Source organism: Gracilinanus agilis, chromosome 1 (assembly GCF_016433145.1).
Source record: "Gracilinanus agilis isolate LMUSP501 chromosome 1, AgileGrace, whole genome shotgun sequence".
In the NCBI taxonomy this organism is placed as follows: domain Eukaryota; kingdom Metazoa; phylum Chordata; class Mammalia; order Didelphimorphia; family Didelphidae; genus Gracilinanus; species Gracilinanus agilis.
The window spans coordinates 639,687,903-639,712,922 of NC_058130.1; the positions used below are offsets into that span (position 1 = coordinate 639,687,903).

Genomic DNA, 25,020 nt, shown 5'->3' on the forward strand with positions numbered 1-25,020 from the left:
GAAAAAAAAGCTTGTTCTTATCTTTTTACCATTTACTGGGAAAACGTAAGATTTTTCTAATGGATATAATTGTGACTCTGGGGCTCTCTGCCCGGATGGAGTTGTTATGGAGATAACCAGACTCTGGAAAAAGATAATTGCTGATACTTCACCATTTTAGTGACATCTTTTTGAACTTGGCTTTAGAGACTTCTGGGAATAAGAATGCCAGAAGAGAAAATATTATCCACTTTGTGCTAGGTGAGAGGAAATTATGTTGGCAGGGTTTGGCTGCATCTGATTTCTGAAATAATGGTGGCCCAACATATAGCATGATCATGTGTGACCAAGCACAGGGCATCCTGCCTAGAAAGGGTGGGATGGGCAACCCCAGCTCACAGAGTCTAAACACAAGTGTAAAAAGGAAAAGTTAAGTATTTATAGATATATATTAGAATGTGTGGCCGCCAGGAATCAACAATTCAGGTTGATTCCGTAATTAAATCAGACCCAAGTCATCATCGGGTTGAGGAGTTTATTTACAATCTGGTAGGTAAAAAGTAGGAATAAAGAGAAAGGGAGAGGCTAGTCCAGGCCTTTCCTGGACGGAGAAAGAAGAAGGTTATAAAGCTTAATAAATGAAGCTGTAAGCCACAAGGCCCAACAGCCAGATAGGCAGAGTTTAGAATTGGCCCAGCTAGGCTAAGGAAGTCAGCCTAACTTACCCACGTGACAATATAGAGTGTAAGCTGTCTGTGGTCTCAGGAGATGCTTCTGCTCCCAGTTCGAGACAGCAACTGCCCCCACAGGAAGTTCACTAACTTACTTAAAGAGATAGTGTCTTTCATCACTTCCTGTGGTCCACCTCTAATTCAAATGGACAAATGGCAGTTTCTACATTGATTTGGACTGCCCAAAGGGCAGTCCCTTATTCTTGATTTGTTACTTATTGTCACGTGTGGGTAACTCGTCTCCCCTCCCCACTAAGGGAGGTTAGGGTGACATCATTAGCACGCCTAGGATGGGTAGATTTTTGACTATTAATGGGCTCGAGCTAATTCTATTTACACAATCCCCCCTGATGATCATATTGGGTGCCTAGTCACCCCAAGTGATCATGTTACACAAACATCTTCTACCACAAAGGTCTTCTAACTACAATAGTTAGAGATAAGAGGGAAATGGAAAAGAGAGAAAGCAAAACCAATGTTTTGCTAAGCACGTTGACAAGAAACCAGTTGGGGGCAGTCCCCTATTGGCATATCATGTACAATTAAAGTAGCTGTTCAAAACCCATCAGTCCATTCATTAGTACCCAAAGTTCATTCTGGATCGCTTGATGCAACAAACCCCATCTGTTCAATCAATTGCAACCCAAAGCTCATTCTGGATCTCTTGATTAAACGTAGGTTCTTCAGGCATCTCTCTGCAAACAGTTCATTCTCTGGATTAAGGAATCAACAAGTTTCTTTCCCTGAGAATTTTTCTCAAACAAAACCAAAAATTAAATCTTGGATATAATAAAAATATGATTAATCTTGGATTTTATAAAAATGCAATCCCCCCTCACGTGGGTATTTAGAAAGAAATACCCAGATCAGCTCAATATATATAGTTGAGTCATGGGGTTGTATGAGTAAATTCAAAAGAAAAAGAAGAAAGAAAAAAATATAAAAATCAAATAGAAGAAAATGGAAGCTTTTGAAAAAGAAAGGCATTAAAATCAAAATCAAAATATCAAAAGTTATGTACATAAAATTTTTTGAAGAAAACAAAATAAAATTATAACAGGCCCTTGTATTAGGGTCTAATCAATTATAATTTCCATCCTACTAGTCTGTAGGATACAATGCAGTAATACTGCACTTACCCATTTGCAGCTAAGACTACAGGAAGTTGCCATTCTATAAGAGAGAAAAAAGGACCAGATTTATATGCAAGGGAAGCATCTGTCATCTGCCGGGGTTCGCTTGCATCTGCTTCAAAGCTAGACTTTGGTGAGGTCTAGGACAACATGTATATAAAATCATCTCTCTCCTGTTTGTGAGAGAGCTTGAACTCCACTCAGGGCATGATATCAGCACGGCCTTTTGCTCCTCTCTTGGAGGTCACTCTCATCTGATCCAAGGTGGATTTACTTCCTTTCAAAAAGGATCACAATCTTTTCTCCATTCTCTACCCTTAATGACAAGTCATGAATCTCATCAGGCAAGGACCCTCCCACAGGATGGTCTTTATAAGGAGAGACCAAGGATGCAAGGGCCAACCCAAAGGCAACATAACCCTACACAGGAACTCTTTCATTGTGTTCACAAGTCTCCCCTCTGGCCCTCTTCTATCCCTTTCCTTTATCTAAGCAGGAAGCACAGTGGGGTTAGTAGTAGGTGTTGCAGCTGTTCTCAATGGCCCTGGCCTGCCTCAGCTTTCCAGTCCTGGAGAAGAGGAGCAGGATAGCTAACATTTAGAAATCAGACATGAATCAACTCTACCTGGGGTCTCTCTCTGTGTCTCTGTCTGTCTGTCTCTCCCTCTCCCCTCTGCCCCATCTAGTCCTCCAAGTTTGTACCTCCTTTTGATTCTCTGTGGGGATCCCTTGCTCTTCTTCTCTCCCTTGGTTCTTTTACAGCTGGAGTACCTGTTCAAAGTAGGGGCTGTTTTCAGGCCTCCTCCAGGATCCTACATTCAGAGCAGGGTAACTTGGGACTCCAAGGCCTTTCTGCTGGGTTGCAGTTTGGGCTAACTGAACTTCTGATTGAGTGTGTCTGTGAAAGGGCGGAGGAAACTTGAAATATTGTCAACATCCTTAAATACCTATCCAGAGCAAAATTGTACTTCTCCCAAGAGTATTTAGAAAGAGAGCGAGCTATCTATAAGGCGAAAGTATTTTATTTTTTCATGTAATTGATACCACTGAACACTAGAGGGTACCATGGGCATCATCAGCCAGCCCATCTCTCTTTTCCTCCCTCTGGATCTTAGGGCAGTCGGTTGGCAGTCACTCTGATGAAGGTGGCATGTGGGTGGCACTAGGATCCACGCTGCCTGGGGGTGTGTTTGCAGCCACCAATCAACCTTTTTCTCCTTTCTAGCTGCTCCTGTTTCAAGGCTTTGAGCTTTGTCTCCTTGACTTACTTTTACTAAGGCTATTCATTTATAAGTGTTTAAACAATTGGGAACACAAACATAATTAATATAAAATCCCAGTCTGTCTGCCATGCAAATCCCATACCCAAGGGGGCAAAAATCTGGAAATTCAGTTCTTGGCCCAGCTTCCATCCAGAGCTGAACAAAAGGTTTTTTGTTTTTAATTTTCTTAAACTGGGTGATCCCTGGGACTGCTCCTGTGAATGCCAGAATGGCACCTGATCTTTCTCGCAAAGGCTACATACACTGATATAATGTGGAGAAGCAGCTGAGTTGATTTTATTTACCCCAAGATTTTGGCATTTTTCTTCCCTTCCCATGCATTCCCCATCAACTTAGTGATCACTCACTTGAAATCAGTTGTAAGAGTCAAACTCTTGGGGGCAGCTGGGTGGCTCAGTGGATTGTGAGCCAGGCCCAGAGATGGGAGGTCCTAGGTTCAAGTCTGGCCTCAGACACTTCCCAGCTGTATGACCCTGTGCAAGTCATTTAACCCCCATCGCCTAGCCCTTACTGTTCTTCTGCCTTGGAACCAATACACTGTATTGATTCCAAGACGGAAGGTAAGGGTTTAAAAAAGAAAAAAAAAGTCAAACTCTTTTCCTTTATTGCTGGAACAAAGTAAAGTTTTTTGGCCTTCACCCCAGGAAGGTAGTATTGCCCAACTATCGGAGACCCTCTGTAAGCAAGCAACATGAGTGGAATGGCTGGCAGATCTGTGGTCTACCTCCATTACTTCTTTTTCTCTTCCAAAGTCTGCCTGGGAGATGTGTGCCCTTACTTTGCTCCAACTCCCCAAGTTCACCTGCTAGGGAGAGTGTACCTACTTTGCCTGTAATAACAATTGTACTTACTCTAAGTACTCTAGGTCCCACAACTTAATCACAATACACATTTTTTGTTGTCCTTGTTTTTTAATCCCTCACCTTCCATCTTAGAATCAATACTATTTATTGGTTCCAAGGCAGAAGAGTGGTAAGGGCTAGGCAATGGGGGTGAAGTGACTTGCCCAGGGTCACACAACCAGGAAGTATCTAAGGTCAGATCTGAACCTGGGACCTCCCGGCTCTAAATCCACTGAGCCGCCTAGCTGCCCCCATCATGCACTCTTAAGAAAAACAGAAAAACAGTAACTATTTTGTATAACTTGGCTTTATTCTTCCTTCAGGAGAAAGATAATAAATCTAGACCCTCTCAAAAGAAGGGAGCACCAAGAGATTATGCAGAATGGGATAAGTAAGTACATTTATATTAAAACATCTATTTCCTTAGCTTGTTTTTGAAAGATAACAAATTATAAATAATTTATTAAATATCCAATCCAATCCAATCCACATTTATTAAGATCCTTAGATGAGCCAGGCATTGGGCTAAGCACTGGGGATGCAGTTAACAGAGAGAAAGAAAATCTGTGTCCTTGATAAGCTTACACTCTAAAGGGGGCGACAACACACGAAAGGATACAGCAGAACAGAAGGGGCATCTTGTTCCATGGAGTTGAAAGTAGGCCGGGCCATAGATACAACATGGAAAGAAGTGAGAGGCCTGTTTCTGCCCTCTGCAAAGAAAGACAGTGGCAGGAGTTTGGCACTCTCCCCTCCAGCCTCCCATCAGAAGGGAGGGGAGGTAGCTGAAGTTTGTGTCCAAGGATGTCTGATAATCAGAAAGATGGCCGCTCAAGTTTGCCTAGCCCTTTATGTTTTATAAAGTGATTTACATCTGTGGTATTGTCTGATTCCCCGGGGGGCTGCCTTTGTGGCATCCTGGCAGGCAGTGCCACATTTATTGTACCACTTTACAGGTGCAAAGCGGGGCTCAGAGAAGCCACATGGCGAGGGTCACTGGGCAAGCATCTGTCAGACCCTTCGAACTTAGCTCTCTTCCTGATTCTAGATCGAGTTCTCTCCTTATTACACCGCATTGCCTTTGACACACATTGCAAAGAATACTGGGAATGTGGAGTCATGGGTTTTTTTGGTAGATGTAAAGCTTCAATAAGTTGCATGCCCCTCCTCAAGTCCCATTGCTAGTACCCAGCAACTGTGGGGCCCTAGGCAGGTCCTTCTGCCTCTCAGTGCTCTCACTCTGAGACTGTAAGTGGTAGAGAAAGCCTCAGCCTGCATTGGGAAAAGCAGCTCCTTGACCAGAACTCTAACCAGGAAGCTAAGTGGTACAATGTATTGATTGAGTGCTGGGCCTGGATACAAGAAGACCTGAACTCAAAGCCAACCTCTCCCTCAGTTTCCCCATCTGTAAAATGAAGATAAAAAGGGCACCTCCCCCCACCCCCAGCCCTGCCGAGGGTTGTTTTGCAAATCAAAGGATCATATTTTATAAAATACTTAGTACAGTGCCTAGTACATAATATGTACTTTATGTTAGCTGTTATCATTATCATTATTGTTATCATTATTCTTACATCAGTGAAATCACAGATGCAATTCTTCTCCTCTTATTACCTACCTTCCTATTCCCTATTACCATTTTGTTTAGCCACTGAGTTGTGTCTGACTCTTCAGTGGCCCCAATTGGAATTTTCTTGGCAAAGACATTGGAGGGATTTGCCATTTCCTTCTGCAGTTCATCTTATAGATGAGGAAACTGAGGCAAACAGGATCACGTGAATTGCTTAGAGCCATAGAGCCAGTAAATGTCTAAGGCTATGTTTGAATTCAGGAAGATGAGTAAGTATGCATTGTGTCTACTATGTGCCAAGCACTGTGCTAAGTAAGTGCTAGGCATATAAAGACAAAAATGGCCTTCAGAGAGCTTACATTCTGTCATGAGACACACCATGCACCATCATCAAAAGCTTATTAATTTTGATAAATCTATATGTATATACACAAAAGATACACATGGTGATGTCAGTGGACAAAGGAGAAAGCTGAGGGGAAAGACCACGTAGAGGAGGTGGCACTTGAGCTGAGCTTTGAGGGGAATTGGGGATTCTAAGAGGGGTGGTAAGGAGGGAGGGCATTTGGAGTGTGGGAAGGGAACTCCTCCCCCAGTTATGTACTTTGTTTTTATGAAATCAATCAGTGACCTTTGATGTAATCAATCAGTGTTTATCATTGAGTTCTGCAGGGATAGGTCCTCAAAGGAATTGAAACCAACTAGATGGGAAACTGATCTCACAGATACTGCCCCCTAGGCAGTGCCAGGCAAATTAAGGAACTATGATTGGTTCCTGAGATGTGACATGGGAGAGCTAGTGGGTGGAGAAAACTGCTTATAAAGGCGAGATCAAGACTCTGTACACACTTTCATGCTCTTCTGGCTGGAGATTGGAACCTGAGGGAACCCCTGTTGGTAGTGAGCTTCATTCCATCAGAACGGCTCATAAGGTGGTAGGCTAGGCAACTCTTACCTCTTTCTTACATTTCCCCCTCTTTACTATCACTACTTTAGTAATAAAGTTACTAAAGCTACTAGCAGCCTCATAATTTAATTTTAATTATTACATGAGTATGGAAGCAAACAAGAAAGGCACAGTAAAAGAAAGATGGAATGTCTTTGGTGTAAAGTACTAGATAAAACCATAAGCCAATATTCAAAGATCACAATGGTTTAGATTAGTGCCACATTTCAATGTTTGTTTGTTGTATGAGCAGGCTCTCAAGGGTGCAGCAAAGGAACCATAAACTTTCCTATGTTGCTTTGAAGTCTTCTGTATGTTCCAATTTTGAAAGTCTTTTTTTTTCTCTTTCAAATAAGATTTGATGTGGAAAAAGAATGTGCAAAGCTTGATGAAGATTATAAAGAAAATACTTCACCAAACAGCAAGTCACATTTACTTAAAATTGAGAAGAATATTGATACAATAGGTAATTGCAACATAGCAGAAGTTAATTAGTAAGTTTTGACATTTGTTGTATTATGTCAACTTTTGATAATAAGCTACAAGATATCTTTAAGTGCTCAAAAATACACTTTTAAAAATTGTTTGAAAGATGGGAGAACTTTCCCACCCCAAAGCTACTACCTCTCCCCTCCAAATCAAACCCTAATTTGTCACTGGCATATATCATTAAATGATTTACTAAATATTAGAGTTGTATTACTGCAAATGTATCCAATTTTCTCACCTTCTGTCTGATTTTCTAAGCCCCTCAGTTCTTTTTTTTTTTTTTGCCCTTCACATACAAAATGGATTTAAGACATGTTGTAACAATTTTTTAGGAACTAAAAGGCACATTTTAGAACCCAAGATTAACTTTAGTCAATGACAACCCCAAAAGCCTCAAAATGAATTCCATAATTCAATTCGAAACACTCAGAATGCTAGATTTTTTTTAAAGAAACTGTGACTTTAAAAAGTTTAGCTTCCTATTTTAAAATTAATGCTTTTAATTTTGTTATTAAGTTTTTAGCTATTTCATACAAGCAAAGATGTCATTTTCTAGGTCTGACTGACAAAGAAAAAGATTTCCTAGCTACTCGTGAAAAAGAAAAAGGGAACGAAGCTTTCAGTTCAGGTGACTATGAAGAGGCTGTGACATATTACACTAGGTGAGTTGGGTTTTTTGGTGGTTTAGATGTACTATAATTTTAACCTGATGATATTTGTTTTGGCTAACCCATCTATTTGTGGGATGTGAATCAGCCTTATTGCTGATAAATAATATCAGAATCACTCTACAAACCAAACTCAGCATTGGAGGCCTCTTTCCATTAATACCCACATCCGGTCAGTGTTGGAGGCAAATACAAGATGCTATTCTTTGGGAGTACATTGATTTTAATAGATAACTTGGTTTTGTTCAAAATGTCTCTCCCCCTGTAGCTCAGAATTACATAGGATGCCAGGACAAATGTACTTAAAGAAATCACGTCGTTCAGTGATTTTTTCTGCCTAGTGAAAGGCACTGAAGTAGTATGATGGAGAGAGTGTTGGACTTAGGTAGATCTGAAATCAAATCCTGCCATGGAACTTTAGTAGCATTGTGGCACTTGGTGAGTCACTTAGCTACCTCAGTTTCCTGGTCTGCAAGATGGGGATAATATTAGCTCTTCCTCACAGGGTTATTGTGAGGATCAAGTGAGATGATATGAGGAAAGCATATTGGAGTGCTATGTAAATGCTAGTGACTATTCCTGCTCCTAGTGACAACCTATATGTTGGGTAACATGAATGCTAATGGTGTTTGTTGGTGTCGAAGATATTCTTCAGAATGTCCCAGCAGTGATGGCAAGATTCTGCCTCTACTCCTTTCTGTTCATAAAACTAAACATAACTCAAGCATTCCTACCAGGTTTGCCTTGGAGAATGGCAGTACCATCAGCAGAGTTAAGGACGCTGTGTGTGTTGGTGGCAGGATCCCATGAAAGTGGTGATCCTTTAGGTTGAGTTTTAACCTGTGGTCTGAAGCATCAAGAGAGAAATATCTCTTGGTAGTTGGACATAAAAGTTTGAACATCATCAGCATAACGTTGGTGACAATGAAGCTAAAAGGTAAGATCTCATCCCTAAGGAGAAGGATCCTGCCTATAATAATGTGGAGAGAGGTCAGATCATCCTCGGTTAGAGATAGAAGAGAGATGAGAAGAGTTTTAGTGCAAAGAAGCCGATGCAGGAGATGGTGCCTGAGACTCAAATTTCTGAGTGGTAACTTAAAACGTAGGAATTGTGATCAGGCAAAGAGTTCCTCTGATCAATTAACAGACATATTTATTAGGCACCTGCTATGTGCCAAACACTGCGCTAGGGGTGGAAAAAAGGAAAAAAAAAAAAAAAAGCCTAGGCCCCTCAAGGAGCTTATTGAGCTTCATATCTATCTATCTATCTATCCATCTATCTATCCATCCATCTATCTATCTATCTATATCTATCTATCTATCTATCTATCTATCTATCTATCTATCTATCTATCCTATCTGTCTGTCTGTCTGACTGTCTGTCTGTACCCTATTAATTCTAGTGTCTTACCTCTCTCAGTTATTTCCTATTTATCTGGTATGTAGCCTTTTTGCACGTATTTGTTTATTCATTAACTCCACCATCAGATTATAAGGTTCTTGAAAGGTGAAACTGCCGTGGGCCTCTTTTTGTATCCCTAGCACTTAGCATGGTGCTTGGCACATAATGGTTAATAAATGTTTATTTATTTATTTATTTTTAAACCCTTAACTTCTGTGTATTGGTTCCTTGGTGGAAGAGTGGTAAGGGTGGGCAATGGGGGTCAAGTGACTTGCCCAGGGTCACACAGCTGGGAAGTGTCTGAGGCCAGATTTGAACCTAGGACCTCCCATCTCTAGGCCTGACTCTCAATCCACTGGGCTACCCAGCTGCCCCCAATAAATGTTTATTGATTGACTGATGTTGTACCGAACTGTCTCTAGTCTAGTTAAAGAAAACATTCAACTGATCTTAGCCTTCCCATCTTCCATTCGGCAGTGACTGTCCCTAGTAACAAGGAAGAATTGGACCATATTTTTTAAAAAAAATTGTAAGCTGTATATTCCAGTCAGCCCTTTTCATTTCATGTATTTCACCACATGTTTTATTTTCTTGCCAATATTCCTTTGATCTCACTAATCTAGATAATCCCTCCTCCGGGGCAGATTGTGTCCCATCCATGCCTTTTCAGGCAGATCAGATTTGTATCCATTGCCTTCTATAAACTGTAAAAATGTGCATAATAAACAAGACTTGAAAGGAATGAATGAAACCATATTAGTAAGCATTTATTGTATGCCAGGTACTGTTCTAGGTACTGGGGATGCGACTGGGAAATTGAGATAATGTCTACTCTTAATGGAGGAAAGCGAGTGGCATTTTAATAGGCAGAGACAACACACATAGGAGGGTTCAGTTGCAGGATGGGTGGAAAGGCCTTGGGTCCTTAGGGTTCAGTAGCATAAGATTAAATTGTTTCTGGAGACCATGAACCTCACAATGCACATTGCACTGAACCAGCCTGTGTGGATGGCTTCAGTTATCCTGCTCCGTTCCTCACAAAGGGCCGGCTTCTGGCCAGGGAGGCAGGGTGAGGAGATAGAGTGCCACCATGGACACGAATGTGCCAAAGTCTGGGGGGGCCATCATCTTGGTGGCCGGTGATGGCACCGGTGTCTCAAAGGTCCTACCCACCTCTTCCAGCCCGGATTTCTTGGCAGCTGCTGCCAAAGACCTCTCTGCTCTTAGCTAGTGGTCCCTCCTTACTGGACGGATTGTGTGGCTGAAGCCACTGTGTATCTCAGACCTCGGTGTCTCTGTGTCATGTTGGAGGTGCAGGTAGGGGTTTTGTGGAGGCTCTTGACTATCATGGGAGTAACGTTTCTTCATTCTCTCTCTTTTAAATGATATATTTGAACAAAATGTGGTCATGGTCCCCACAAGCAGCTTCTCTTCAGGTTTGAGCCTTCTCAGCTTTTTAAAGCTAGTCACTTAAGCTTTTCCTAGCTATGTAGCTCTTTCATACCTACTTTAGTCATCTGAACTAATTTTCACATTTTATGACATTCCCATTTCTGCCCAGAATTCACCCTCACCGAGTTCCAAGCCAACTTGAATCTTTTCTTATCCTTATCATCCTTATACACATGTATCATTTGTTCCAGAATGTTGTACTTTTTTGAGCAGCAGCCAGATTTGTGGGGCCCTTCTGTTCCTTAGCTTTTGTTCCCACTCATACTCTGAAGCTCATAAAATATTCATTCTTAGAATTCATTTTCTTAATCTTATTGACTTTTCTCCTCTGTCTCTATGGGTCTTAAATTCAGCTGATCTTGTGATTACTACTTCAAAGATTTACAGCTACTTCTAGATTATTTTCTATCAGCAAAGAAATTAAAATAAGAGTGTTTATTCTAATTGATTCTTTTGCTTTCTCTACTATAAAATTATCTATATAATAATCTATAATCTGCTTGACATTAGTGGTCAACCAGGCTTTTAATCAGTTATTTTTAATAGTTAAAGTGGTCTCTTGTCACCTCTCTACTCTGGGCCAAGCTTTAGCATTCAAATAAAACTTTTATTGATGGGAGGTCTTAGGTTAAAATCTGGCCTCTGACATTGCCTAGCTGTGTGACCCTGGGCAAGTCACTTGACCCCTTTGCCTGGCCCTTACCACTTTTCTGTCTTGGAACTAATACATAGAATTGATTCTAAGATGGAAGGTGAGGGTTAAAAAAACAAACTTTTATTCAATTTTCAACTTTTATTGAACTTTTTTTCAACTTTTATTGAAAATGGACACACATAGGTATGATTTTGCTTGTGTTTGTTTTTTATTTGATCATCTTTTATCTGTTTAGACTAATTGCTTTCCTATTTTATCTGAGTTAAATTTATACATACACATGCACATATGCACATATACTTTTGTTGATGTCCAGCAACTTAAGCATTTTTGGTGAATGGATTCATTTTAATGTTATAGGAGCATATCGGTTTCTCCCATGGTGGCTGCATATAACAACAGAGCTCAAGCAGAAATCAAGCTAAGTAACTGGAATAACGCTCTTCAGGATTGTGAAAAAGTCTTGGAGTTGGAACCTGGAAACTTAAAGGGTAAAACAATTCCCCAAAAGACTTTTTAGAAATCAATTTCAGCAGAATCTATTTGTTTTTCATTTCTAATTTTGTGTTATCTCCTTCATATAATTAGATAATATCTTTAAGTATTTAAGATATTGTGAATTATTATATAATTGTGTAATATAATCATATCTTTGATTAGAAAAAGAGCTGGATTTAGAGTTACAGAATCTAGATTAAAATCCTGTTCCTACTCCCTTTGTGACCTTGGCCTAAGTTTCAGCTTATGTAAAATGAGGGAATTCATAGGTTCATTTGATTTATTGCAAAAGACCTTAGAGGCCATCATCAAGTCCAACACTTTCACTTTGTAGATGAAGGAACTGAGGCATAAAGTATTTAAATGACTTGCCTAGTGTCACAGTTATTGTGTGCCTGAAGCAGGATTTGAACTCACTCCACACTGCCTCTTTGGGTTGTCCTAACCTCTAACTAAGACATTTACTAGTTCTCAAACTAGGATCCTACTTGTAATAAAGTCATGAAACATTAAGCTATTAAGGAAATAATTCCCATTTTTATTTTATATTTTTAAAAAAAACCCTTACCTTTCATCTTAGTATTGGTTCCAAGGCAAAAAAGAGTGGTAAAGAGGGGCAGCTGGGTGACTCAGTGGATTGAGAGCCAGGCCCAGAGATGGGAGGTCCTGGGTTCAGATGTGGCCTCAGACATTTCCTAGATGTGTGACCCTGGGCAAGTTACTTAACCCCCATTGCCTACCCTTACCACTCTTCTGCCTTAGAACTAATACACAGTATTGATTCCAAGTCAGAAGACAAGGGTTTAAAAAAGTTAAAAAAAAAAAAAAAAGTGGCAAAGAATAGGGAAGGAAGGGTGTGTGTGTGTGTGTGTGTGTGTGTGTGTGTGTGTTTTTAAGTGACTTGACCAGAGTCACATAGCTAAGAAGAAACCAGATTTGAAACCAGGATTTCCTGTCTCTAGGCCTGGCTCTTAATTCACTAAGCCATCTAGCTGCCCGCTAATTCTCATTTTTTAGAGTCAATTTGGTATAATAGAAGATATATTCATTCAAATATGGCAGGTTATTTTACCTCTCATAGTGTATTAACTCATCTGTAAAATGGAGTATTTTGCTTATACTTCTTCTCTTACAAAGTCGATGTGAAGAATACTCTTTGCAAACCTTAAAGTCCTATGTAAGTGTGAATTATTATCATCATTATTATTATCATTACTACATAAGCTTTCCCTTGGGTCTCCTGGAGTCAGTAGTATACCATCAAGTGTATGGAGTTATTAACTGGCGATGCTGTCAATAGCTCTAACATAAATATAAAAGTGCTTGCCCCCAGATTTAACTGATTTTTGTACTAATGAAATTTAAAGGACCCTTTCCTGATTTTATGTCAGAAGTGCCTTTTACCAATTACTTTGGAAACTGCAATTCCAATTTCACTGATGGTACCATATATGTGAGAGTTACTAATATGAAATAAACTAAAATTAGAACCAGGATATTCTAAAACTTTTCCATCATTGCTTTTTGTTACTATCGAAAGATTTTTTTTAAAATCAAGATGGGGAAAATGGCTTTTGTTTCATGTCTGTACACCTTAATTATTACAGAGTAAACTGTCTTGTGCTATTTATAGTCTTTCTTCAATTGCAAAATAAGCCACAACTGCCTACACAGTAAGTGCTTAAAGAAATCTTTGCAAATTTGCAGCTTTTATGCGACGTGCCACTGTGTATCAACATCAAAAGAAGTACCACGAAGCAATAGAGGATTTGAAGAAAGTGCTAAACATCGAACCAGATAATGTTATGGCGAAGGTAAAGACAGTGATCTCCTGTTTCCTTCTCTCATTTAGATTCCTAAATTTTATTAATTAATGAGGAGTAACCTTAGCAAATAAACTTAAGCCAAGTGCTAGATTCTCTGCATTTGAAAGATATCACACAGAGTATAGAATTTAAATATCTTTTCAAAAGTCGAATGAAAATATATATTTGTTTTTTAAATTATACACATATGTGCATGTATAATGCATGTGTGCAAAGACACACACACACAAAATCAACATGTCAGCAAAGGATGCATTGTAGGAACTACTTTTCTTTTTCTTTTTTTTTCTCCTTAAAAAAAAAAAAACTTTATTAAGAGTTCATAATAAGAAGTGGCTTGGTGACTCAGCGGATAGAGCACCAGGCCTGGAGATGGGTTCAAATGTAGCCTCAGACACTTCCTAGCTGTGCGACCCTGGACAAGTCACTTACCCTCCGTGGCCCTTACCACTCTTCTGCTTTGGAACCAATACTCTAAAACAGAAGGTAAAGATTAAAAAAAAAAGACAATAATTAAGCAAGCAATAGAGAGGATCACACAAGATAAAACAGTTTTAATTATATAAAATTAAAGTTTACGCATAAGCAAATCTAATACAGATTTAGAATTAGAAAAGTAGAGATTAGAAATTAGAAAGTAAACAGGTAACTGGAGGGAAAAATATTTGCAGCAAGTTTCTCTAGGAAAGGTCTTCTATCCAAGATATCTATGGAATTGATTCAAATGTATAAAATGAAGAGCCATTTTCCAATAGATAAATTGTTGGAAGGATTAAGGACAGGAGGGTGGCCCTGCTTCTCCAGCGATCCTGATAGCAGGCCGTCTGGAATGGAAACAACATTCTCATGGCAATGGGAAGATTTGGCCTTAGATCCTCATTCTTCCACACTTTGGATGCTCTAGGGAAAAGCTTTTCACCTCTCTGGGCATATTTTCTTATTCTGTAAAATGAAGGCGGTCGGCCAATAATAATGAATAGTAACTAATATTTATATCGCACTTACTATGTGCCAAGCACTCTGCTCTGCACTTTATACTTATTATTTAATCCTTACCATCACCCTGAGAGGCAGGTGATATTATGATCCCCATTTTACAGATGAGACTGAAGCAAAGGAGGTGAAGTGACTTGCCAGAGTCCCCCAGCTTCAAGTCTTCTTGACTCCAGGTGCAGCCTGGCTCTCTCCACTATGCCCCCTCGTTTCTCCAAATGAATTTCCCTGGCATCCTCTGCCCTCAGTTCTTTTTCCTGATCTAAACCTTAACACCCTAAAAAGTTGTTTGAGCCATGGAGCGGGTAAGTGACTCGCCCAGGGCCCTGCAGTCATATGCATTGGAGCTGTGACTTGAGGCACTGTCCAGGACAGCTTGCTGCCTCCTTTCCCAGAGCTCCCCGGGCCAGGGATTGCAGGGCCAATCCACAGGAAATATAGTGCACCATTAGCTCTTTTGGCATTTTCTTGGAGACAGCCTAGCAGGCCAAGAGACCCTGCTGGATGTGGCCTTTGGTGGGCTTTGAGCACAGGGATTCCTTATTATTTGGAAAGACTTTCCCTGATTCTCTGAGGTGCCAGGCAGGATGCGAGGGAAGGGTGTCTTTTCTGGCCTCCATGGCCTTATTCGGCCTTGTAGATTCATACTGGAGTTGGAAAGAGCTGAGGTCAAACACAGCTTCCGATGCTTCCTAGCCGGGTGACCCTGAGCCAGCCCCTTACTCTTTATCGGCCTCAGTTTTCCCAGCTAGGAAGTCTAGAAGTCTACTAAACTTCTGATTGGGTCACTTCCCTTCCTGTGTCTGCTGTGGGAAATTGCTCCAGACTCACAACTTACACAACAGACCTGCGCTTCCAGAGGGCAGCAAATGGGGCTTTGCCGGAACCAGTGGTTTTCCCCCAAGTCTGACCCTTCAGTCAGTAAACATTCATTAAGCACCTACTTTGTCCCAGGCACTATATTATATCCACAAAAAGGAGCAGAAGAGTTCTGCCCTCATGGAGCTTACGGAAGAGGGGGAGACAACATGCAAAAAAACACAGGACAAATAGGAGGTCATTGGGAGAGGAAAGGCGTTACATAGGAGTTGTTGGGAAAAGCTGCCTGCAGAAGATGGTATTTTAGTTGGCACATAAAGGAAGCCAGTAGGTGACGAGGAGATTGTGTTTCAGGCGTGGGACAGAATGAAAATGTCGGGAATTGGCCGATGAAGTGTCTTATTCATGGCACATCCACGAAGTTGTTGCCACTGGATGGACGTGTGGCAGAGAATAAGCTGTGAGAAGACTGGAAAAGTAAAGACGGCTATATCATGAAGAGCTTTGAATGCCAGACACAGTATTTGGTGTTGGATCCTAGAGGTGGGAGGAAGCCCCTGGAATTTAGTGAGTTGTGGGGGCTCAGGAGGGCAGGAGGCAGGCCAGATGGTCAAACGGACGTGTCAGGAATATCCCTGGTGACTGAATGAAGGATGACTCCGTGAGCAGAGAGGCTTGGGGCAGACGGACCCAGCCGTAGTGAAGGTCTGCCCCAGAGAGGTGGCAGTGTCGGAGGAGAGGTGCTGCAAGGCTGATTTTGGCCTTTTTGGGGGGATGAGAGCGTGAGGAGTCTAGGATGGCGGCCAGGAAGTGAGCCCGAGGGACCGAGGAGATGGTGCATCCCTCTCTTATCAGAGAAGGTAGGAGCTGGGGACGATTGTAGGGAAACATAATGAGTTATGCCTTGGGCACGTTTTACTGAAGAGTTCTCCCCAACATCCATTAGGAGGAATCCAAAAGGCATTTGGAGATTGGAAGTTGGAGGCCAGCGGAGAGATCAGGACCAGAGAGGAAGATTTGAGAGCTGTGGGCATGGAGTGATGGTGAGTGGGAAGGGTTTGCTTTTCAAAAAAAGCTTTCAAACCCTAAGAAATGACTGCAGGCTTTCTCTTAGCGGGAAGAGGAAACGCATCCACTAAGGACTTAGCAGGGAGAGCAGTAGAAGCAGGCACGAAGCAGAGGTGAGCCCTGAGTGCTTTTCTACACTTTGGAACTGCAACTATCCAATGCGGAAGTCCACACGACTTTCACTGGGTAAGCCCTAGGATCGGAGGAGTTATCCCTTCACTGGATGCAAAGAGAAGGGTCATCACCTCTCCTTGACTGGAAACACACCTGCAGTCCGCCAGAAGAGTCCCTGCACAACCCAATCGAGCAGCGGTCGCTTGATGACGTCACCGGAAGTGATCGGCAGCCTCGGAGCCCCCAGAAGCATGGGCGGCCCCTCCTCCTCTAGTCCCTGGCCTTGTGCCCTGCAGGTCTGTGCCTGCTGACAGATGGTTACTATTTCCATTGCTGCTCATGGAACCCATGCCCCCTAAAAGCTGGGGGTGTTCGAATTTACCATGTTACTCCACCTCCAGAGTTCTTGAGAGCGTGAAGGGGATTGAGGGGTGTCTAGGTTCTCTGCTGTTGACCCTCACGGATGTTGGCCCCCTCATTGGAGAGAGGGTCTTTTTTGCACTCCGGTCTCATTAGCCTCTAAAAGTCACGTTGGCTTTTAATGCAAATATTTACTTCAAAAGGTGTAATAGCAGATAAAAAATGCACTCTCCCAAAGAGCGGAAGGTGTCAAGCTCACCTTGCCCTGATAGCGTCTCCTGGCTTAGCTTGGCTTCCTGCTGAGCCCTTCCTGTTCCAAGTTCCAAACCCCTTTTGGTGGTGTGATAATTAGATTAAGTCTACACTGCCCATCTTTAGATTTAATCACCAAAGGTGAAAACATCTCCAATTTTGGGAGGTCTGTAACCCACGTGTGCTAGAGTGGGTGACAATCAGAATAGACTGACTGACCCCTAGGCAGTCCTAAGAGAAGCATCTGTTGTGATTGGGCACACAAACTAGGAGGGAGGCACAGGAAGTGATGCATAAGAGACCCCTTTAAAAAGAGAGAGTTGGAGGAGTCAGGGGTCTTCTGGTTTTGTGAAGGGGACCTGAGGGAGCTCTGCTTGTTCATGACCGAGATTGTTCCATGTGGTGAGTGTTAAGACTGAATCTTCCTGAACTTCTCTTAAGGAACTTTCCTTTCAAAGAGACTCTGTGACTGAAGCTTTGCTTCATACGCCTCCTGGGCCTTGGGGCCTCCAGCCCTCCACTCAAGGTTTGATCTTTTCCAATTAAGGACTAGTGAAATCTGCCTGGTTTGAGCCAGGGGCCAGAGCAATTTACTCGGTGTGTTAGATCACTTATCCTATCTTATTCTCTCTCTAATTTTCCTACTTTCTCTCTCTTCTTAATTGTAAATAAACTTCCATAAAAGTCAATTTTGACTTGAGATTATTCTTAATTGAGGATTGGTAATTGTTCAATCCTCTGGCGACCAATCCTCAATATATTCAACCCAAAAAACTCTTTTCCCCCATTACAGTGGCAAGTCTCAGGCACCCTCGCCTTTCAGGGCTTCCATGTGGGGCTGGTGGCTGTCTCAGTCCACTTGCAATCCTGGCTCCAGTTGCTATAGCTTGAACTTCCAGGCTTGTAGGGAACCCCTCCAGCACCTGAAACTGAGGAGAACAGAGGGCAGACCAGGAACAAATGCTCCCAGGCTCCCTGGATAACAGAGAAGGGGCAATGGAACAAAAGTCCTTGCCTTCTCGTGGCCTGCAGGGAGGAGCACACACAGGGAAGAGGACAGCTCTGTCTTACCAGTTTTAAAGACATAGGTAGAGGGGCAGCTGAGTGGCTCAGTAGGTTTAGAGCCAGGCCTGGAGTTGGGAAGTTCTGAGTTCAAATTTGGTCTCAGACCCTTCCCGTACTGTGTGACCCTGGACAAGTCATCTTACCCTGTTGTCTTAATCTTAACCCTTACCACTCTTCTGCATTGGAACCAATACTTAGTATGGATTCTAAGACAGGATTCTAAAACAGATGTAAAGTTTTAAAAAAGTTTATATAATGTAAGCAGCCAGCCAGCCAAAGGAGGCTTCCCCCCACCCACATCGTAGGGGATTGAAGAAACATCCATTTTAGGCCATCTGGACATGCTCCAAAGACCTCTCCAGAGCATCTCCACATGAGCTGAAATCCCCAGGTATCACTATATACATGGAATAGATGTTTTATTGTTCCTTTTCTTACTATGCTATTAAATCCCTTTGCCTGCCTCTGAACGACTTGTGTCCTCTGACTGACGAGTAAAAATAAAAATATTTTTGTGGGGCTCAGGAGGAGCAGACGTGGACTTTGACCCTCAGAGACCCGGATGTCAGTGGGCAGGAGTTCTCCAATGTTCCATAGACCAAGGCAAACACTTTACAAATAGGATCTCATTGAATCCTCACAGCCACCTTTTAAGGCAGCTGCTAGGATGACCCCTATTTTATAGTTGAGGAAACTGAGCTGGATAGAAATTAGGGAATTTGCCTGGATCATACAGCTAAGAAGTATCTGAAGCTGGATTTGAACTCAAGTCTTTCTGACTCTTTAAGTCCAGGATTCTGTCCACTTCTTGAACTAACTTGCATATAAAGTATGATTAGCTTTTCTGGAAGTGGCTTCAAAGAAAGATGTTTTAGCAAAATTGGTGAAGGTGTTCCAGAGGGTGGCCTTCTTTTGGCTCAGGCCCAGGAGAGTTAAACTTGCTGAGTGGATTTTAGCTTGGAGAGTATTCCAGGATCATCACTCCAGGCAGAAATTAGTGTTCCAGCACTGTGATTTGTTTCCTTATAGTTTAATTCATCAGAAAACTTGGTTGAAAAAAAAAAAGGAAAAAGAAAACTTGGTTGAAAAACCAGGCCACATTCTGAAGGAATGAAAATGGTTCCTAGGAGCAATGGATGTGGCCCTAAAGGGCGTCCTAAACCTGGCAGCCTCAGCTTCAAACTCATGATTCCTGCATTGCCGTGGTACCTCCCATCTTGGCACAGAAGTTTTGTGGATCAGATGAATGCCACAGAGTGGGGTAGGCCTCACTCAAAGAGGAGCCCCACCGCCACCCTTGGGCTGCGAAGAGAACACCAGAAGAGATCTCCGCAGGAAGAGAGGCAGCCACCCTTCTCCAGAGAATGGCCTTCCTAAAGTGCTGTGTGGCCTGCAGGAACCTGGGCGAGGACACACTGTGGCATCTCCCTGAAGGGACTCCAATGTTTGTGCATTGTGCATGGACATGATCCTGCTTTTACAGAAAAGCTGAGTGTGCTTCTGGGCCATCTGAGAGAGCCAGGGCAGGCCAAAGGGCTTACTGCCTGCATTGTGATGTGCCAGACCTAGTACCTCGCTGTTTGCATGAGGGGTCAGGCCTTGTCAGCTGGGGATGCTTCCCCATTTGGTATTCCCACCTCCATTAAAAAGGGGCCAATGGAAAATGGAAAGTGGGCCTCCCACTAGAACGCTTCGGGTGGGGAGCTAGGCTCCCTCTCCGGCCTGGCAGCACCGGCATCCCAAGAATCCCAGATAGGGGAAAGAGAAGGAGATAAGCCATCCTAGAATGTCTGCTCTGTGCCAGGGACTGTGCTAAGTGCTTTACAAATGGGGTCTCATGTAATTCTCACAACCGCCCCATGAGTTTGGTACTGTTCTGATCCCTGGTCTACAGTTAAGAAAACTGAGGCAAACAGGCTAACTGAGGATCACAGAGCTAGTAAGCATCGCGGACCAGAACTGAACTCGGGTCTTCCTGACTCCAGGCCCAGTGTGCTATCCAAATAAAATAATAAACTAGGTTAAATATTAGATTCTATTAAAAGAAGCTGAGACATCCCTCCTACAATGTCATTAATTTAATCCACGAAAATTCTGTATTAAGATGTTAGGTGAAACAGCATGACAGGGAATGATTACTTCCATAGGCACAAAATTTGGGGCCATCCAAGAAGCAATGTAGTGATGGTAAGCAGAGGATCCCTACGGGAGTTAACACTCCTTGGGCTAACTCCTGGTTGCAGACCATCTGATCTGTTAACTAGAGATGGTTTAGCAGGATTTTGTGAATTTGTATTTATAATGTCTTAACAACCTTCTTATGATATGAGAGCCTGGTGTAGTAGGTAGCTCACCAGTCTCAGAATCAAGAAGACCTGGGTTCAAGATCCACCTCTTAGACAAACTGACCAAAGCACTTAGCCCCGGAGCTCCCACCATCACTGCCAGGTTCCTCTCTAAGACTCTGGGTTGCAAAGGGAGGAGGAGGGGTGTTTCCTCATCCCAGGGACATCCCTATGCCAATGAAATCTGACCCCTCCCCGCAAATGACATTCTGGTAGAATGTTGTTGGTTCAGGTCACATCATGCAGGTGTTGGTAGATAATGTCCAGAACAAAGGAGAATAATCCCACTGTGCTTCACTCAGAGCAGACAACATTTGGAACACTGTGTTCCCTTCTGGGTGGCCCATTTTAAAAGAAACCTTGACAGATTGGATAGAATCTAGAGGAGTAGTCAAGGCTCGTTTAACATCTAGCAATTACAAAGCTTAAATATTTTTAGCTTCTGAAAAGCGACTTGAGGGAATGTGATAGTTTTCAAATATTTGAAGGCCTATCCTACATAAGAGGAATTAGCTTTGAATCTCTCTGCCCCTGTTCTTTTTGGAAAGATCTTTTTATAGTCACACTTCATTGCTTCAGAAGACATAATTAAGACCAAATGGGCAAAAGTAACAGAGAGGTAATTTTGGGGTCAATATAAATTTCTTGTCGTTTAAACTGCTTCCAAATAGGATAGTTTCCTCAGTTAGGTTGTGGATTCCTTGACACTAGAAGTATTTAAACAAAAGCTGGCTGGTTAGGCCACTTGTCAGAGATGTTGTGTAGAGGACTGGTGCTTCATGGGTGGGTTTGGAAACAATGATCCCTTTTTAAGGCCCTTAATACCTAGGAGATTCTCTGATACTATACTGGGAAAATGGGATTCACTTTATTGACTTTTTTAAACTTGAAAATGCTTTGGTTTTTTATTATTAATGTAAAACATTTTCCTAACATGAAAATCACATTACAGAAAATCTTGTCAGAAGTTGAAAAAGAACTGAACAAGCCTCAGCCTGAATCTGCTCCCAAAACCAAAGGGAAGAGAATGGTTATTCAGGAAGTAGAGGATTCAGAGGATGAAGATGGAAAAAGAAGTGGAGAACATGAAAATGGCAGTGGAGATAAGAGTAAAATATCTTTTTTTTCAGTTGTTCTATGAGAAAAAAAATACATTTAAAGGATTTAGTTTGGCTATATTTTTCAGTTAGTATGGAAAAGGACATGGGTTTCCACAGGTTCATTTCAGCTATATTTTTTGTTTTGAAAATTACCATTCAAGTTTTTTGGGGAGGGAGTTTGTTTGTTTTTACTTTTTCTAGTTCTTCCAGTAATCCCAAATTTTTCCCTCTTTTAATTACTTTTTTTCATTCCTGAGCATCATATCTTTTAGATGAAACTATGGCTATGCCATTATAACACCATCATATGTAAGTAAAACAAAAATTTTAGTCTCATATGGATGTTTTAATGCCATTTACTTAGTGACAAATGGGGGAATTGACTAGAAAAGAAAAAAAAAAAGATTGTGTGGATAGCCCATACACATCCTTAAACTGGGTGAATTAATGAAGCATTAGTATTTTTTGCCTCTTTAAAAAGTTCTCCTTTCAAAAATAAAAGATACCAAGAGAAGCAATGTGGAAAAGGTTATACTTCCAAAAATAAATTATGGATCCCAAAGAAAGGCAGTGAAAGAACTAAACTTGAACTTAGAAGATCATAGAATCACAGATAGAGATCTGTCAGGGAGAAGTTAAATAACTTGCCTAAGATCATATAGGTAATAAACGACAGAGATCCTAGGCTTGAGATAATCTCCCAGGAGTCCCTCTGCCAGGACTATGAAAGCAGTGCTCTTTCTATGCTATGAACTGGATTTAAAACCTGTATCTGACACTTGGGTTACCTTGAGCTAGTACTAGCCTCAGTCTCCTCACTAGGAAAATGAGGGAAATGATGCTAAACAAGGCTGTTAGGAGGAAAAGCTTGGGAAATTACTAAATCTCTTTAAATCTGAGTTATTATAAGAGATAAATTCACTTTATAAGAGATGAAGTATTTTTTTTAAACCCTTGTACTTTCGGTGTATTGTCTCATAGGTGGAAGAGTGGGCAATGGGGGTCAAGTGACTTGCCCAGGGTCACATAGCTGGGAAGTGGCTGAGGCCGGGTTTGAACCTAGGACCTCCTATCTCTAGGCCTGACTCTCACTCCACTGAGCTATCCAGCTGCCCCTGAAGTATTTTTTAAAAGGAAAGTGATCCTCAGTAAATAAAAGCTAGGTGGTGCAGTGGATGAAGCAGGTGGGCCTGAAGTCAATTACCTGAGTTGCAGGTGCCTCAGTCTCCTCAGCTGTAAAATGATGATGATAGTATCACCTGCCTCTCAGAGTTGTAAGAATCCACTGAAGTAATTAACCTCTAGAAAAACAATCCGTAATCAAAGAAGATAAACCTCTAGAAAAACAGTATAACCTCTAGAAAAACAATCCCTAGTCCTAATGAGCCACAAAGAATGTAAACGTTCACTTAGTAAATACAACAAATAATTTTGAAGCCTTTCAGTTTCATAAAATGGCTTATTATGATAGAAAGAAATAGAAAAAAGAGGAAGATCAAAGAAAGGCAGGAAAGGAAGGGGAGAACTTCCTTAAGAGAGGGAGGGGAGGGGAGGAGAGAGCCAAAGCGAAAGGATTAGGTTTGGGGGCGGAGGCAACATCTGGTCTTTACTCTCTGCAGCTTCCACACTCTCCCCACCACTGAGCACCAGGTCTGGTCTTTTGTTTCTTAATCTACTCCTCTTTCAGCATCCAGCAGCTTAAACCCTCCAGGTATATACCACGTACCAGAGCAGAAGCTGTGCTACTTCTTCCTTAGCCTGCCCAGGCTGGCTGAGAACTTGAGAACTTCTGGCACCCCAGCTAGTGTCTTCTCCCCTAACTCTGAGAGCATCCCTTAAGCTTTGAGAATGCCCCTGTTTAGTACATGTACTCTCTTTCATTGCATGTAGCTGCATGTGTTCATTTCTGGAGCAGTCAAAAAGCAAGGAAAAGACACTTGATTCTAGAGAACTTGATACCAGCGAGGTGAAGTTAAGTTGAAAGGCAGGCATATGTGAAAGACTAGAAGCGTCCCATTCCTGTGGCGATTCTCAGAAGAGACAGGATGATGGGAGGACCAATGAGTCAATCAAGCATATTTATTAAGTATAATTATAAAAGTTTATATAATATATAATTTTATTTATAATATAAAATTAATTATATATTTCTTAATATATAATGCNGAGCAGAAGCTGTGCTACTTCTTCCTTAGCCTGCCCAGGCTGGCTGAGAACTTGAGAACTTCTGGCACCCCAGCTAGTGTCTTCTCCCCTAACTCTGAGAGCATCCCTTAAGCTTTGAGAATGCCCCTGTTTAGTACATGTACTCTCTTTCATTGCATGTAGCTGCATGTGTTCATTTCTGGAGCAGTCAAAAAGCAAGGAAAAGACACTTGATTCTAGAGAACTTGATACCAGCGAGGTGAAGTTAAGTTGAAAGGCAGGCATATGTGAAAGACTAGAAGCGTCCCATTCCTGTGGCGATTCTCAGAAGAGACAGGATGATGGGAGGACCAATGAGTCAATCAAGCATATTTATTAAGTATAATTATAAAAGTTTATATAATATATAATTTTATTTATAATATAAAATTAATTATATATTTCTTAATATATAATGCTGGGGGCTGAGGATTCAAAACTAGAAATGAAATAGTCCTTTCCTTCATTTCAATTGCTTAGCACTTGAATACAAAACTTCCTCCTCAGACTAATGGGAGAAAAAAAAAACCTTAGATGAATTTTGACATCCATGTTTGTTTTTTCACACCAAGGAAGATTTTGCTGGTTCTGGAGAGTTGACCCTTTCGGTTATTGCTGTTCCAGGTGCTACCATTCATTGTTCATTATGTTTTTTATTTGTTTACCTACCAGATCTCCTCCTGAGCCTGTTAGAGCCTTGCCACATCTTAGTTTTCTCTTATGTGATGGCAGTTTATAAACTAGGTCATCTCTGATCCCCTTTAGTAAGAAAGGGTATTAAAACTCGCTTCTAGGGCTTAAAATCAAATCTTAAGAAAGCATAATTCTCTTGAGAAGGTTAAAACATTTTTCCTCTAGCTTCAACAGGGCCACATGAAGAGAGCTTTGCTCTTAATTTCTAAAATTTTAATGGACAAATACTAGAAACTGACAGGCTTTTATAGTGCAGAATAGTTTTTCATTAAATGCCAGGATGAGAGGTAGAGACAATAAATAGAATATAGGGAAGGGAGAAATCAGCATGGGCTTGGAGTGGTCGGGGCAGGGCTCCTAGAAGAGGGGGCTAGGATTTGGACTGACAAAGGGGCTAGGGAAGGGCATTTTAGGTTGGGGAAGTAACCGGGAGCAAAGATCTAGAGCAAAGGGGCCAGTGAGGAGGCTGACCAGGTGGGAGTGGAAGTTGAATAGGTAAGTAGGTAGTTGCCAAACAGAATAGTTTGAACTTTATCCTCAGAGCACTGGAGAG

General features: G+C 41.7%; 1 protein-coding gene across 1 annotated transcript in view; it reads left to right on the forward strand.

Moving 5' to 3' along the window:
- The window catches only part of SPAG1 (sperm associated antigen 1), a 65,400-nt gene that overhangs the window by 11,055 nt on the left and 29,325 nt on the right, over positions 1-25,020 (forward strand). Inside the window, exons 4-9 of the mRNA XM_044683947.1 lie at positions 4,292-4,359; positions 6,841-6,950; positions 7,530-7,635; positions 11,511-11,641; positions 13,356-13,462; positions 21,443-21,599. Of these exons, the coding sequence (XP_044539882.1) occupies positions 4,292-4,359; positions 6,841-6,950; positions 7,530-7,635; positions 11,511-11,641; positions 13,356-13,462; positions 21,443-21,599 (679 nt within the window). The remainder of the gene's footprint in view (positions 1-4,291; positions 4,360-6,840; positions 6,951-7,529; positions 7,636-11,510; positions 11,642-13,355; positions 13,463-21,442; positions 21,600-25,020) is intronic.